A 17,455-nucleotide genomic window follows, 5' to 3' on the forward strand; every position below is an offset into this window, starting at 1 on the left:
CACCTGCCTGTAGCAGTAGGCAGTATTACACACTGTGTGTTGTTCCTTAATAAATCATTAGGAGCTAGGTGGCGGTTTCATTTTACAAGTGAGAGAGTTGAGGCTCATAGAGATTATTACTTGCCTAAGATTCTGAAGCTAACAAGTGACAGAGCTTGGATCCCAGCCCTTCGAGGCTTGTCTTTTTTCTGATCACATCACCTACCCAAATAAGTTTTCCGAGGTGTCCGTATGTTCTGTAACCCTTAAATTGTTGATTGGTAAAGGGAGTATTTTCCATTGGATCAGAAAATGAGCAAGACTTGGCAAGCCTACTGTTGACAGCACTAAGCTCTGCCTGTTCAGCTTGTCCTTTTGAGTGTGTGGTTGTGTGGTCTCTAAATCGACCCCAAAGCTAAAAAGATTATGGTTTGGTCACTCTATGAGGGTCACTGTGTTCTACCCTTTGTTAGTCCACGTGTCTTCATAGAGTGAATTATGACTTGGAGCCCTGATGGCTTTAGGGATTATTTTTCTTGTCCTTTTTTTGAATTTTAATGGCAGATGACTTCTTTTAAGAGTGATGCTGGAAGTTACAGATTGTCCCAGAGTAACTTCCTAGTTACTTCCCTGGATAATAGAAGAGAGATGTTAGATTTAGTGGTTATAACTAATTATATTTTGATTATATTACCTGAAGGAGTTTAGTAGCTGATTTAAATTTGGTCTTCTATTTTACTCTTTCTAGTTGTTCAAACACAGCCAATATTCATGTACACTTCTACAGTTTGGATTAATTCTACAGTTGTAATTTAATTCATCCAAGTACATGAAAATAGTACCAAAATTGTATTCTAATTTTGTGCAGGACTATCAACAAAACTATTACTTTCTGAGAAGGAAGACCTTTCCTGGTGGGGGAGTCTCTCTGATTCACCACCCTTGTGTTTGAAATTGGCTAAATTTATTACACTAGCCATCACAACCAGGGCACCATTTCTTTATACATTCTACAGATACTACTCTCATTATAGAAATAATTGCTTTCTTAAAAATACACTACTGTGGAACCGACTCACATACTTATCATTACTATGCCTACTTTATTACTTGTCCCACATTTCTCACTCATTAACTTGAACCAGCTTAGTCCTAGAAATACAAAAACATAAATTAAAAAGCTTCATTTTTAGCTGAAGAATAATTTTTTCTGTGTATATTCTTCCTTAAAATAAACTGTGGATAATGTTCATTGTATTTTTGTTGTCAAAATGTTTACTTCTTTAGAAAAATGAGGAAAAATATGCCAAATTTATATTGTATATTTTATTTGGAACCATTTTTAGGAATCACACAGTTTTTCTCCTGAAAGTTCAAACCTGTGACAAATCTACTAATGACTAGAATGTGAAATTTGGCTGAATTGTATTTTTATGTCTTTCTGCAAACTAATTTGACCTATTTTTGGTTTGTTTTTGTTTTTTTTTCCTTTTCCAGTCTTTACCAGGTGCTGGTCTCTGGATATTTTTTGTTTAAATTGAAAAAAATCTTAAATCTGCCCACAGACTGGTATGGTATCCAGTGAGACACGGGGATTGCCAGCAGTGGCTTTTGAAGGGTCTGAGGAGGCAGAAAGAGTTGAGAACTCGGACTTGAGCTAGTTTTTGGCCACTCTCTGCTACCTTTCCTGTGGGCAGAACATCTTTTCTCTCAAGCTTGCCTGCTGTTTTAGAGAAGTTAGGGGTTAGATCACTCTGCGTGTTCATCCGGGAGCAGGATATGGCTTAGGTATCTGACTTGCATCGTATTTGACAATGAAGAGCAGTGTTACTGATTTTGGCAGTGCCTCCTAGTGATTGGAGAAAGGAGGGCTGGTTTTGTTTCTGAGCACTTTGTTTGAACAAATAAGCTGCTGCAGCAGCCACTACAACACATATCCCACTTCACCTTCTCTCCACACAGAAACAAAAACACTCCATATTTGTCCCTTCTTGAGGACACACATAGTCAACTACTGCCAGTGGGAAGAGTGAAACCTGAAATGGTCCTTCAGACCATTGAGCTCGGCTTACACAGCTAGATCTGTGTAAATTGGAACAAAATGGCAAGAGTATGGCTTGGATGCTGGATGGCAGAGAGCTCTGTTGAAGGCAGGGCTCACATTAACTGCCAACTACAGGTTTCTTTGTAGTTGAGGACCTGACTCTTATACTGAAAGATTAAAAACATCCTTTAAAATAATGTTTATTAATCATCTGATTAGATTTTATAAAAAATTTAGGCAATTCTTCCTAAATAATGTCCAAAGTATTTCTTTAATAACTTGAATGTTTTGGAGGGCAGGGAAAGTAGTCATAGACATATGACCAGCTTCAGTATTTGGCAAATATGAAGTGATACAAATCCCAACTTTCAGTGTATTGTATGCTTTTGTGTATGGCAGTTTTACTCAAGCCAGTTATTACTGACACTGGCTTTTAAGAGAAAGGATTTTAGCTTTTTTAGTATAATTGTTGTAGCTCTTTACACTTGAAAAAGGCATAAAGATGGGTTTGAGTCATTTCTACATGATAGCATTATTAAATAGACCTAATAACCTCATTCGGTAGAGCATTTATCTTTAGGCATTACTTTTAGCTCTTTGCCAGTGAGATTAGTACTGTGGTCCATTTTGAACAGTTTTGAAAAGAGGTAACCTTTAGTATCATTTGTAGGACTTAATAAGTTTGCTCCTAATTCTTAAAGGAAAATGTCTAGATTCATGAAAAAGCATCTGCTTTGCCAAGCATAGGAAAGCATTGCACTCTGAGGATGCCTTATAAAAGGAGAAATCGCTTTAGAAGTTACCATGTGGAAGGCATTAGGTTGAGTAACAAAGTGTTTTTCATATTGATCTTCCAGCTACAATTACAATTAACTTTGAAGATTCAGAATTTGTCTTTTTCCAGGAGAAAAACTGTCATATTCATAAACTCAGTTTTAGGTAAATTTTAATGTCTGTTTGTCATTGATTTTCTTAATCTAGGACTGAAACAATCTGATTGATTTATTGAAGAGAATTTATTATCTAATGGCTTACAAATGTCTGTTTCATTTAGTTTTGGAAGATGTGATAATAATCACATTATTTTTCAGTCTTCCAGAAAATTTTTCTCCTCCCTCCTCTCCTTGCTTTCTACAAGAAAGTATTAAAAGGAAAAAATATTCAACAAAATCAAACCTTGAGTCAGTGCCTTTATCCTCTTGGGGGGGTCTTTTGGAAATAATGGCTGATGAAAAGGAAAGGAAGGAAGTTACTTTTTTTAACACTAAAAAATCTTTTTTTCAATGTCTTACTTCAGGCTAATAGAATAAAATTTTAGGATTGTTATAAGTTGTATGTTCCTAGTTTTTTTGTGTGGAATCTCTTGTTTCCCTTTAGGCCAAGAGTCATTTCACAATTTCTAGGTTGCTGTACAATGACTACCACAGATGGACATTTGTAGTAGGAATTTAGGAAAATTTTGTAGCAGTAGTCTGCATAGACCAAGTGATAACTTGGTGTTGTGTTTGGGGGTAAATGATAACACCTGAGAATACCACTGGCCTGGTATCTATCCAGGCCCCTAACTGGCTATAAAGTGCATTACTCTTAGGAGTCACAGTACTTGAAGATTCGTTTTGGTGCCCTTATTATGAATGATTAGTGTCGCCGCTCCCTTTTCCCACCCCCAGTCTGAGACTACCACAGTAAGACAAGAAAGGGCAATGTCATGGTGGGTTCTTAGTTACTAGAGAAGTTAGGCCACTTAGTTAGGAGGTTGATGAATTTTTGTTCTTAGTTAAAAATATTAAGTATTCTCACTGACTTTAAGTATCAGATGTGATGGTATAGATTGCTCTTTCCTGTGGAACCAAAGTACGTATGTTTTTAAATTTTTTTTCTTTTTATAAAGAATGTCTTGTTGCGCCGTTTTGCTAGACTGAAAGTTTCCTCCTCGCCTGGTGAGCCCCTCCGCTAATTCAATCTTTGTCTTTTGTCTTTGCTGCCTTGCAGGGTTGGTACAGTAGGCTTCACTAGACTTAGCTGCAACTCAGAATTTCTCCTCCAGCACCTGAGTAAATGCTGATGGTCTTGTGGAGAGTGGATTAAGAGTACGAGCTAAGTTCTCAATCCCAATTAAGAAGCGGAGGAAAATTTAAACTGTCTCCTTCAAAGTTTATCACAACCACCACCATCAAGACAGCAAACCAAAGGACAAAGACTTTGACCTGCTGTGTCACTCTGTATAGTCCGGTTCACGTATGGTTTACGGACTTGACTGGGGTTACTAATGAGTAAATAAAAAGTTGGACACTTCTGTCATTGGACACTTTTATTCACAAAGTTTCCAAAATGAGGGCTGTGCTGGAGACGGCAGACATTGCCATAGTGGCCCTGTATTTTATCCTGGTCATGTGCATTGGTTTTTTTGCCATGTGGAAATCTAATAGAAGCACCGTGAGTGGATACTTCCTGGCGGGGCGCTCTATGACCTGGGTAGCAATTGGTGCCTCTCTGTTTGTGAGCAATATTGGGAGTGAGCACTTCATTGGTCTGGCAGGATCTGGAGCTGCAAGTGGATTTGCAGTGGGCGCATGGGAATTCAATGCCTTACTGCTTTTGCAACTTCTGGGATGGGTTTTTATCCCGATTTACATCCGGTCAGGGGTATACACCATGCCTGAATACTTGTCCAAGCGATTTGGTGGCCATAGGATTCAGGTATATTTTGCAGCCTTGTCTCTGATTCTCTATATCTTCACCAAGCTCTCAGTGGATTTGTATTCGGGTGCCCTCTTTATCCAGGAGTCTTTGGGTTGGAACCTTTATGTGTCTGTCATCCTGCTCATTGGCATGACTGCTTTGCTGACTGTCACCGGAGGCCTTGTTGCAGTAATCTACACAGACACTCTGCAGGCTCTGCTCATGATCGTGGGGGCACTCACACTTATGATTATTAGCATGATGGAGATTGGCGGGTTTGAGGAAGTTAAGAGAAGGTACATGTTGGCTTCACCCAATGTCACCTCCATCTTGTTGACGTACAACCTTTCCAACACAAATTCTTGTAATGTCCACCCTAAGAAAGATGCACTGAAAATGTTGCGGAATCCAACAGATGAAGATGTTCCTTGGCCTGGATTCATTCTTGGACAGACCCCAGCTTCAGTATGGTACTGGTGTGCTGACCAAGTCATCGTGCAAAGGGTCCTAGCGGCTAAAAACATTGCTCATGCCAAAGGCTCTACTCTAATGGCTGGCTTCTTGAAGCTTCTGCCAATGTTTATCATAGTTGTCCCAGGAATGATTTCCAGGATACTGTTTGCTGATGATATAGCTTGCATCAACCCAGAGCACTGCATGCAAGTGTGTGGAAGCAGAGCTGGGTGCTCTAATATTGCTTACCCACGTCTGGTGATGAAGCTGGTTCCTGTGGGCCTGCGGGGCTTAATGATGGCGGTGATGATTGCAGCTCTGATGAGTGACTTGGACTCTATCTTTAACAGTGCCAGTACCATATTCACCCTCGATGTGTACAAACTCATCCGCAAAAGCGCAAGCTCCCGAGAACTAATGATTGTGGGGAGGATATTTGTAGCTTTTATGGTGGTGATCAGCATTGCGTGGGTGCCCATCATCGTGGAGATGCAAGGAGGCCAGATGTACCTTTATATTCAGGAGGTAGCAGATTACCTGACGCCCCCAGTTGCAGCCCTGTTCCTTCTGGCAATTTTCTGGAAGCGCTGCAATGAACAAGGGGCTTTCTATGGTGGAATGGCTGGCTTTATTCTTGGAGCAGTCCGTTTGACACTGGCCTTTGCCTACCGTGCCCCAGAATGTGACCAACCTGATAACAGGCCAGGCTTCATCAAAGACATCCATTACATGTATGTGGCCACAGCATTGTTTTGGGTCACAGGACTTATTACTGTAATTGTTAGCCTTCTCACACCACCTCCCACGAAGGAACAGATTCGTACCACCACCTTTTGGTCTAAGAAGATCCTGGTGACGAAGGAGAGCTGCTCCCCAAAAGACGAACCATACAAAATGCAAGAGAAGAGCATTCTGAGATGCAGTGAGAATAATGAGGCCATCAACAATGTCATTCCCAATGGGAAATCTGAAGATAGTATTAAGGGCCTGCAGCCTGAAGATGTTAATCTGTTGGTGACCTGCAGAGAGGAGGGCAACCCAGTGGCTTCCTTAGGTCATTCAGAAGCGGAAACACCAGTTGATGCTTATTCCAATGGGCAAGCAGCTCTCATGGGTGAGAAGGAAAGAAAGAAAGAAACAGAGGATGGAGGCCGGTACTGGAAGTTCATAGATTGGTTCTGTGGCTTTAAGAGTAAGAGCCTCAGCAAGAGGAGTCTCAGAGACCTGATGGAGGAGGAGGCTGTTTGTTTACAAATGTTGGAAGAACCTCCACAAGTTAAACTAATACTAAATATTGGACTTTTTGCTGTATGTTCCCTTGGAATTTTCATGTTTGTTTATTTTTCCTTATGAACTTTAAAGGATATGATGAGACACTAACTTAAAGAAAATACTGGTCTTTGAAAAAAAAAAAACACCTTATGTAACTGTTGCATCTCTCAGGCATTGTTTACGCTGTAGGTTTTAGCCAAATTTTACTTAGCAGAAAATCATCTATTTGCAAGACTTTATTTTCCCAGAGATGGATGAAAGTAAAATTTCAGCTTAAATGAAGTAAAACTTGTTTAACAGACTGAATTGTGCACATGTGGTTTAAAATTTTTCATACCAAAGTAAGGAGAGACCAATTATTCTCATAGAACATTTAGAGCAGAATATATGCTAAGATGTCATGAATAAGGTATACTGTCTGCACTGCCAAATCTTGGTAGACCTTCTTACCCTGAAGTAGAAGACTTGCTCATTTTAAAGTTTTTTCTGTGTCTATAATCCCTACTATCATTAAAAACAAAAAAAGTGAATTTGTAGACATTGTATAATCAATTATGTACTGAAAATCTAACATGTGCTTGTGGGGAACTTGTTTCAGGACAAGTTAGTTTGCCAGGTTTATTTTGTTAGCATGAGCCTATGGATTTGGAATGCTGAAAGAAAAGAAGAATGTTTTCCTGTAGCTGTTCTTGTACCACCAGTGTATAGAATGTTGGGAAACAGTTTTGTTCCGGTTATTTTGTTTTTCTTTTTTCTTTGAAGTTTAAGTGAACCATACCCAAATGACCACCAAGTCTGTCTTTATAAAGTTATGTGTCATGACTGTATTGTGAAATGATTATGGGGGAGAAAATGAAGTAAACGTTGCTGATGACCCCCAAATTTAAAATACTGACCAAATTAAGATTGTTTATATAGTTTGGGAATTAGCAGCCCCTAAGCAGTATTCAGGCAGCTTAAGCTGAACAGGTGATTACTCATACTCCATTAATTCTCTAGCTTTGTTCTTGTCATTGGTAACATACATACTTTACTAGCCAGGTACTTTCCCAAGTGGATCCATTTGGAAGATGTGTACAGAAATTTGAAGAAAAATTAACACTGCCTTTTGGCTGGGTTGCTCTACTTAATTGTATCATGATATATTGAGGTTGAGTTTTTAGAGTGAAAATTTAATTTTAAGATCATATTGTATCCTTGATAAGTTATTTTTCCCTAATTTACTTTTTTTCAAAAGGCTTGCCATCTGTACACAGCCTCTACGTTTTTGTTTAAAAACCTAGTGACATAGAGCATGAGGATATGTCAGTGCAAACTGGCCATTAGTAGCAGAAAACTCAAGAGTGCATGCTTTGCCATTGGTAGCTTGTCAGATGGTCTTTCTGTAGAATGGATAGTATGTTCAGAAGGTGCCATGGACAAGAACTTCTGGGTTTAGTAGTGTGTCTTGTGGAGATTACAGGACTTGTGTAATTGCAAGACCCTCTATCTTGACATGGCTTGGTACCCAGTTGCAGCCTTTGTGGATGAGAGTCTGTTTTTCACAGACTGATTCCCCTTTGTGAGGACAGGGTACGTACAAAAGATGTTTGAGACAAGTGCAACAGATATGTAGTTCTTTGTGTGTGCTCTACACTGTCCTTCCTCCGTGACAGATGAAGGAAACTATTTGTGTATCTACTTTCTTTGACTTTTCCATAATCTCTGATATTTTTTTAAATTGCATGATTTTATTAATCTTGTATTCTTTAGGGAAAATTATTACTTTTTTAGATACTTTTGTAGATTTTGAATCAAAACTCAGTCCTAATGAATTTACATTTTTTTGTTTTCTGTAAACTAGTTTCATTATGATAGACTTGATTTGTCCAAAGTTGATTTTAGAAATTATCAGGTAGCATAATGTCTTCCCATCTCCAGGAGGCTTTCTGATGGACTGAGTCTGTATATGAAAAAAAATTAAAAATTCATATATGAATAGCATGATTTCTGAGAGCTTAGAGTGAGTGCCTTGTAGAATTTTTTTTCTCAGTTTCATTCTTAAGGTTTATAAGCTGGGGGCCATATAAATAGGGGCCATCCCTTTCTTGTGTGGAGGCTGAAGCTGTGACATATCCAAGGCTACAAGGTTATTGGGAAGAGCAGAAAATCAGGTGTCCAAATCTGGACTCCTGGTTTGTCCTCTTCTTTTCTCAAAGGAACTGTCCTTCCTTTGAGACAACCTTTGGTATTTGGGGAAATAATAGGACCTTAGACTTTTCAAATTGGCGTTAAGTTATAGGAATTAAAATTTCCTTTGACTCTGAACACATTGCTGTGTAACTCAGCAGTGAGAATTGACATAATGACTGGGCAGCTTTCTTACCCCTTCTATTAAAAGCATAAAAAAGTAGGTGGTGTTTAAGTGGATTTTCCCCCCGTTTATTTAATGTTGAGCCCTAATAGTTTGGAGCACTAGCGTCCCCCTGCCTTCTCTCTGCTGTTGTTAAGTATGATGCATAAAATACGTCATCTCGTGTCTATTTGTGTGTATATAGCATTAGGTCAAGTTTAGAGCACTAATGTTTGTAAATAAGGAATGATTATTAGCATATCCATTAGGATTGTTTATTCTTGCCAGTATAAACATCACTTTATTTAGACCGAAGTCCCTGAAGCTTGCCCTTTTACTGCTTTCCAGTAATAGATAATGTGCTTGAATAAGTATGTGAATTCCTGATTGCAGCTTCATTTCAGGGGACCATTCTGAAGTCCGTGTTTCATAAGAATGATTGTTCGTGGAATGATACGTGATCTGTCTTAAAGCCAGCAAAGTAGTGATACTTTACATCAATAAATGGGTCCTAGATGATGACATTGATATCTAGACATTAACATGTATATATTTTCATATTGGCTCAAGTTAAGGTTCAGAATTGGCTAAGAATGATATTGATGAAAATAGCTAAGAGTCAAAATGAAGTGGGGACAGTGGTGTTCAGAAGTGGAGAAATACATTCTTACCTGCTGTTAGTGGTATCCCCAGGACTTAAATTTTTGTTCTCTTAGGCAATCTTAGTCTTAAGATCTGATGAGAAGAGATTATTACCCTGACATGCAGAATGATTATTGATTCCTTTGTGGGACCTTTAATTTCCTTGTTCATGTAGAATATTTTGTCCTCCCACCCTGAGATAGTAAGTGCTCTTGAAACGGCTGAGCCAATCTTTCCTCCCAGCCTTTCTTTCCTGGTGAGGTTATCACTCTTACCTTCAGGTTGGAGAAGCATCAAGCAGTAGGAATGGTGCTGTGTCCTTTGGCCTAAATCCAGCAGATTTGATCCCCAAGGCTTCCTTTTCACTTGGCTCAAAGGATCATTTGTCTTTTTGAATAAAAAAGGCTGGCCAGGGTCACAAAATCCTAGCTCTTAGGAATGGCACATTAAGTAATTTGCAGGGACCTATCACTTCATGAAACTTCACATTTTAAGAATTGAGTGGGAAGATTGTTACTCAATTCTCTAACCTGAGCCTAAGGCAGAGCTTGAAAGTCCAGGGCAGGGTGGTTAGCCTCTGCGTTTCTCAGTTCATTGCTGTCTTCCCTGTTTGGGGTGTGTGGATCTTTCCCTTTCTCTTTACATATAATTTAATGCAGCGTATAGGTTATTCTCATTCTTTTACTACCCTGTAGACTGGCTGTATTATTAGCTACTAAAAGGTTAGATCCATCTATGTTCCCATTTGGCAGTGTTTGTCTTACTTGCTTTTCTAATTTTTTTGGTTTGTTTTTGTTTTTGTTTTTGTTTGTTTTTTTGGGGGGGTAAATTAGGTTTACTTATTTATTTTTAGAGGAGACACTGGGGATTGAACCCAGGACCTTGTGTATGTTAAGCATGCACTCTACCACTTGAGCTTAACTCTCCCCCCTTACTTGCTTTTCTTATACTTTACTCTCTTATATTGTTTTTCTCTGAGGTATGATGGCTGGAAATGACCACGTGGGTATCTAGTAGTTACACCTCACCATTCCCTGAGTTTGGGTTGAGAGATGTATAAGTACCAGTCCCGTTAAATTATGTGATTACAGAGACTTGCCAGGACAAAACTGTCCGAAAAAGTCATAAAAACTATTAAGAGAGATACTGAGAAGTACCTGGGTGATACACACTTAACAAGTTGGTAAAGGACAAAATTAACTTAATATCTGTTAGATGTAGAATCATGTTCATTGAACTCTAGAACTTGAAGTATCTTTGCTATCAGCTAGTTTAAACCCCTCCCCGTATAGACTAGGGTACCAATGAATAAGATCCAGCCTGTTAAACCCTGGTTTGATGTTAAATATTGTAAAGTATGAGTTTATTAACATATTTGAGGTTAAAATGACAATATTCCATACTGATACTTTAGCTAATAGAATTTCTTATTAGCTAGGTTTTAAATTGCTTAAGTCATTTCAGTGTTGATGTTAGCCTGAGCAGACTTTACAAATACGCTATATTCCTATTTGTATGTATGTCCACCTGCTATTCAGAGAGACTGGTCTTCCCCTTTATTTGTCTGCCCTCAAACATTGCTTTAATTATTCACCTGTTCTGTCTTTCAACACTTATCAAATTCCCATTTTGATCTTTTGTCAGCTTAATTCACTTTCAGACTTATTGCCATGGTGTGCAAAAGTGCTGCTTTGCCCCAGTTTTGAAGACTTGGATCCAAATAATGATTCATTAAATATAGTTGTGTTTAAATACACTAAATTTCTATTAGTTTAAACCATTTATTCTCCAGAATTATTTTCTCAGACTTTGTTTTCACTAATGATAAGAGCCCTAATGATTCATTAATATTTTATTCTCAAAACGCCTTTTTCAAAAATTAGAGAGGAGGCAACAATAATTAAAATTCACACCAGCCCCTTTGAAATGACGATATCACAGTGCAGAGAGGAATGGAGTTTGTTTTGATGCCAAAAAGCCTTGTTCTAGCAGTAATTAAAGGTAAAAAGTTAGAACTAGTCAGTTGGCATTTAGAGAAATCCTTTGTACTAGTTAGATATGAAGCTGGATTAAGTTACAAAGTGATCTTTTGATTACTACAGTTGGTTAGACTTGGTTGACATAACTCAGGGCTGCAAACCCCTTTGCCTCCATTAAGGTAACTTCTCTTAATTTGGCATGCTTTTTGTCACACTCACCTCTCTTGGAAGAGAAGATAGATATTCAGCTACTTTGACTCCAGAACAGGATTTAGCTAAGGTTCAAAATAATTAATAGGCTTTACCAGTGCTGAGTCCCACACCATTATTCACAGTCATATAAATGTTTTTATTTAAAATTCTCTCGAGAGCTGGGAATTAAGGCTTTAAACTACTGATTCACCTTTAAAGGAATGTTGTGAGAATTGATATAATTTATGTTTCTGTTTCCATCTCAAATCCTTTATAAAAGATAGGATTTAGCTTTTTGTTTTGTGTTAAGCACCCCATTTATCTGGTAACTAACGGCCCTAAACGTTAGCATTATAGTCTTTTACTCAAAAGTGAACGAAAATGGTTGGTTGTATCTGGATCATTACTCATCTCGTGCACTTTACTTTTTTGGGGAGGACGTAATCTGAGACTGTTGACTTAACCAATAACCTTAATTTATGTAATGACTTTTAAAGTTTGGTTTGGTTACCTAGATTTATAGCATGTTTGAAGAAAGTGACGTGAGAATAAATAAGCAACTGGAGAGCAAGTCAAGACAAAGCATAGTGGTCTCGGTTTCTTGTTAGTGTAGGAGCAGTGGCTTTGCTGTCCTCAGAGGAGAAGCACTGTACTGTATGTAATTGTTGCCCGGGATAATGGAGCCCCCCCCCACCCCCAGTTCAAAACAGTTTACAGTCAGTGAACTTTATTGATAAGGGAAATACATTTTGCAGTGACTTCGGCAACAGCACAAGTTGATAGTAGATACCAACAGCTTTATTGGAGACATGTTTATCTTGGTAAATTCACCTTGTACCCTAGTGCTAGTGCTGCTGGATAAAGGAGTGTTTACTTTTTTAAATTGCCTCTGGACAAACCAGTCTGGATAATTTTTCAATATATCAAAGTAGCTTATACGTCTATAAGTGGAATGTTCCTTAATAGCTTACTTTTTTGTTATAATAGTTGGAAACTGAAACTAAGCTCATTGCTATCTATATTACTGAAATCCCAAATTAGCAAAGGCCATTTTGTAGGGTGTTCCATAATATAATCAGCTTCTGAAATTTGTGTTTTGATTAGTGCCTTCCTGTTGCCAATATTGAATATGCTAGTTTACACCTTTCCCTTTCTTGATAGATAACTCTTACTTGTTACAATTTCTCTTTTTAAATTTTGTTATAACTAGTGAAGAAAATACATTTATATTTACATACTTTATATGCAGCCTTCATTTAGGTTCAAGGAAACCAGGTAGTTCTACTTTGTGTTGCAGCTTAAATGTTATTTATTCATCTGTATTTGTTTCTTTTCTATCTTTAATTAAAAGTATAAGGTTGCTTATTCTGTGAGTATGTTTTAACTTTATCATTTTTCCAGTGTAGATTTGATAGGCATATCTGAGAACATATATGTGGCAACCGTTTCACATTCCATGATAAGGAAAAAGCTTAAAGGCCTGTAGAAAGCACAAAACCGTGTTCCCTCATGTGTGTGTCTCCACATGTAGAAAGCACAAGGCTAACAGTATTCTCAGTATCCCACAAGTGCCAGGCATGGAAGGCCCACCATGTGTTTGTCTCTGGAGTTGTTAGGCTGAGGACCGCAGTACTAAGAGCCCCAGACAGCGAGGTACCCAGGATGGGGGTCCTAAATCCTAAGTGATTCAGTGTGCTAATCTGAGTACATTTGTACTGCTTTGATGGAGGAGAGAACACCAGTGTCAAGAATGCTGCAGTCATAGTGGGGGGTGACTGGCTAAGATGGGGTCTGTGGGCTGGAACTAAAGAAGCAGGAGCAGACTTCGAGGCTTTGGTGGGTGGGACGTTGTGACAAGCTCCTGTTTTAAGCTGTAGGGCCATTGGAGTCTGTAGTTGTTTTTTTAATCTTAAATCTTTAGGAAACTTTACCTCTTGTCAGTAGTATCCTGTAAATATGGAGAAATCTCACTTTTTAATAGAGCAAATACTAATCTTTAATCTTTGTGTAAATCTAAACTTAATGAAGTTATTTTTTTCATATGCTTGATTGCCCTTCATTTTTAATAGAGCAGAATTTGATCCAAGCGTACTGAGTATCTAACTAATTGAGACAGATCTGCCGAATGATCTATACTTTGCATTTCACAATGATCCTAAGAGCCTAAAGGATTCGTTTGCCTGCCCCATTACCCACTTTGAGACTAGGTTAGATGAAGTCTGTGAATGTGCGTGCAAAAGTAGGACATAATGTGTTTTCTTGTACTCAGCATTGCCTTTATTGTACTCCCCACTTTTCTTCACCTGTATAGTCCCTGTTTATCAACAAGGAATAAGTGTATCTGTGTCTTCAATTTTGCCCATATGTCGAAAGATAGTACTCTCAAAATGGGAGAGAAGAACCTTTGTTCCCACTCTCCTCTGTTTTGTATATTTATCTTCATAGGGATAATCAACTCTAATAATATATGGAATGAAGATTATAGCTGGTGTAGACTAATGGGACATGGTTTAGAAGAATTAATCTGAGCACTTGGAGGGAGAGATTCCCCGCTCTAGCAAGAAGTCACCAGGTGTGTACCTACGGCGTTCTTTTAGAATGTGAAACCTCAGGCTTTGGCAGGACGAGGGGAGAGAGGAGTACCAGACATGCTGGAAAATGGAGAGGTTTGAGGAACATCTTTGACTTAGCAATATGTGATAAAGCAAAGCCGTGTAACCTGTTAGGCCTGTATAGAATGTGTTTTGTACCTTTAAATGTTGTTTTTAAATTTCAAATAGTTTTTAAGACCTTAAAGAACGCTTTTGAAAATTCCTTTGGCAGAGTATCTTTCATCTATAATCCCAAGGAAAATTGCTTTAATTAGTCTAGGTGAAAGTAGTCCTAGTGATGTAAATATGTATAATTAGAATTTTCTAATTTCACTGTGAGATCTCTAACTTGAGTGGCAAACAGATCAACAAAGTCTTTTTGCTCATGGACTTTTCTGTGGGGTTGTTAAAATGCAAAAGCTTTATTTTTTTTAATAACGACATATTACATTAGTGTCAGATGATGGTGTGGAATCTGTTGCCCTTTCCCCCACCAATATTGCTTTAGTTTATAGATTGCCAACAGAGTTCAGAAATAGAGCGGGGATTTACCCATTCTTTGCTTGGACATCCCGTTTTCTGTTGCTCAGACCTGTGTTGGCAATCACATTATGAACTATGTTATGCTTCTCCGTGCTTCTTCTTCTTTTTTTTTTTAATAAGGTGGATATCAAAAATAGTTGCTGTGCAAAAGTTAGTAGTCTTCTTCAAGAAGAAAATCAATTCCTTTTCTAATATCCTGTGAAATTGCTTCATTCATTTCTTTATTTTTAAGCCAAATGTCAGCAGAGTACTGCTGCTTTTATCTAGTAATTTTGATATGTATGTATTAAAGCATTTTTAAAAGATGTCTACATTGAAAAATGTTCCTCCCAGTGTCCTGCCTCTTAAGCTTGTTCAGATGCTCTGTGAGAGACCAGTCTGTGCACTGGGGGTTTGTATTGTGTACATGGATCGTTTTGTCAGTTATGCGTTGTAGACCAAATGTGATTATAAATGAAGTTGTTGCGTTATTGGTGAGTTTTTTGAATTGTAAACTAATTTCTGGTGTACTCTTCATTGTCCACGGTTTTTTTTTTTTAAGGTTTGATCAGGTCCATCTCATTGTACAATGTTTTAGTTGCAAGCAGAAAGTAGAATATAAACCAAGTTACTTCCATATTGAAAGGAGTACAGTTGAAATTGTAGATTTAAGATTGTTAACCATACATGACAATTCTAACTTGACTATTCTAACCTATTGTATACAACCTGATTTTTAAAATTGTAGACATGTATGATCTTGGTTTAATGTGTTTTTAAAAGTGTTACTGTTTAAAAAATGAAAAAAAATTGAAGCAAATCTGCTAAAGAGCTGTCAGTTTTCATTACTGACTCTGTAAAATACACTGTTCTTTGTGTACTGTGTGTTATTTTGCCAGCTGCTGCATTAGCCTTTACAAGTATTTGGAAACTTAAGATGAACTACATTTCTTGCAAAGTATATTCCTTTCTGTGGTATTTTGTCCTGTAATTGAAGTATAGTTAATTATTTTATGGAAATGTTAGCACTTCTGTACCAACTTTGAATAAAAGGAAAAATTTACATTTCTGTGACTAAGTATTTTCAGTATGAACACGTCTACCCTCAGGAGAGTGTATCTGTTTCTTTTCTCTCATCTCATGAATAGTTCCAATGAGAACCCTGCTGATTATTGTTATTTACCTTGGTTAACATGGACTAGCAGGTAATGACTGAGAATTGAGTTGCATATATAACACTGAGTAAATAAAAATATCCTTAAGTTTTTTTACTTCTACTTTTGAAATAATTTCAAATTGTAGGAAAGTTGTAAGAATAGTATGAACCCAGAAATCACCTTCACCCAGATTCATGGTAGTTAACAGTTTGTCATGTTGGCTTTGGCATTCTCTCTTATTAGATGCTTTCCTGAGCCATTTGAAAACCTAAGTTGCATGCGTTATTCTTCTTTACTCTTTAAGTACTTAGAGGTATATTTCTTAAGACAAAGACAGTCACCCATATAATCACAATATGATTATCAAAATCTGGAAGGTAACAGTAGTGCAATATTTTAATCTAAAGTCTTTATTCAAATGCTGCTGTTCCAAAATGTTCTTTTATGGCAACCATTCTCTCTCTTTTTTTTAAAGTTCAGAACCCAGTCCATTGCATTTAGCTTTTCTGTCTGTTTCCTTTAATCTGAAATAGTTCCTCAGCTTTTCTTTTCTTTTGTGATATTGACATTTTTGAAGTTTAGAGGCCAGTCATACTGTGAATGCCCCTCCACAATTTACGGTTATCTGTTTCCTTGTGATTAGATTCACACTGTGTTTTTGGCGGGACTACAACATTAAGCAATAATATGTCCCCAGAACTTCACGTTGGGAGGCCTGTGATGTTGTGTTGTCCCATAATTGTTGACATTAACTTTGATACTTGATTGAAGTGGTATATACCAGATTTTTCCACTGTGTTGTTAACATTTGCCCCTTTGGTAATAAGTAATTTGTAGGGAGATAATTTGAGACTACGTAAGTAACTTATTCCTCATCAAACTTGAACCCCTACTTTTAGCATCCATTGATAATTCTTGCTTGAGTAAGTTATTACTACAGTGGTGTATAGCAGTGATTTTTCTAACTTTTTTTTTCTGAATTTACTGAAATGAGTTTCCCCACTTCCCCATTTATATGTTAGTTTGAACTCATGTATTATTTTATTTAGTGGGCTATAATTCATTACTGTCATTATTTTGCTCAAACATTTCCAGATTTATCTAGCAGGTCTCCCTTCTGGCTAGTTTGTGTTCTTTGTAACATGTTTCCATTATTTTTTGAGTACTTCTGATTTTCCAGCACAACAAGGGGTTCTAGGCTCACTTGGAATTTCCCTGCCCCATTCAGGATCAGGCATTTACTTAGGGAATGGTATTTAGAAACCAAGGTCTGGGTGTGCTCATTCTTAGAGGTAAACATATTCACGACTTCTGGGCCCTTTTCAGTGTGCACATCTACTGATGCTTCCAATTCTAAACCAGCACTAGAGATTTCTTTTTGGCCTCCCCCCTTCTGTGTTGGTATCTCATTTCTCCAACGGCAAGAAATCTGATAGTACTAACACTGTTACTCATTTTTAACAATTTTACAGTCTCTTAGAATCAAAAAGTTTGTGTGTCTAAAAATGTTTATTCTACTCATTTGTTTGAAAGTTGGCTGAATATAAAATTCTGGATTGAGTATTTTCCTTCAGAAATTTGTTAAGCATAACACCTTTTCACTTCTAATT

At 37.6% G+C, this 17,455-nt stretch overlaps 2 protein-coding genes across 2 annotated transcripts in view; both read left to right on the forward strand.

Annotated features, from left to right (window-relative positions):
- The window catches only part of MRPS6 (mitochondrial ribosomal protein S6), a 63,858-nt gene that overhangs the window by 18,429 nt on the left and 27,974 nt on the right, over positions 1–17,455 (forward strand). The window lies entirely within an intron of this gene.
- On the forward strand, positions 3,632–15,751 carry SLC5A3 (solute carrier family 5 member 3). The gene has a single exon (XM_072968853.1). It carries the CDS (start codon positions 4,355–4,357, stop codon positions 6,509–6,511), a length of 2,157 nt encoding a protein of 718 aa, XP_072824954.1. The 5' UTR covers positions 3,632–4,354; the 3' UTR covers positions 6,512–15,751.

The sequence above is a fragment of the Vicugna pacos genome, chromosome 1, assembly GCF_048564905.1.
Source record: "Vicugna pacos chromosome 1, VicPac4, whole genome shotgun sequence".
Taxonomy (NCBI): domain Eukaryota; kingdom Metazoa; phylum Chordata; class Mammalia; order Artiodactyla; family Camelidae; genus Vicugna; species Vicugna pacos.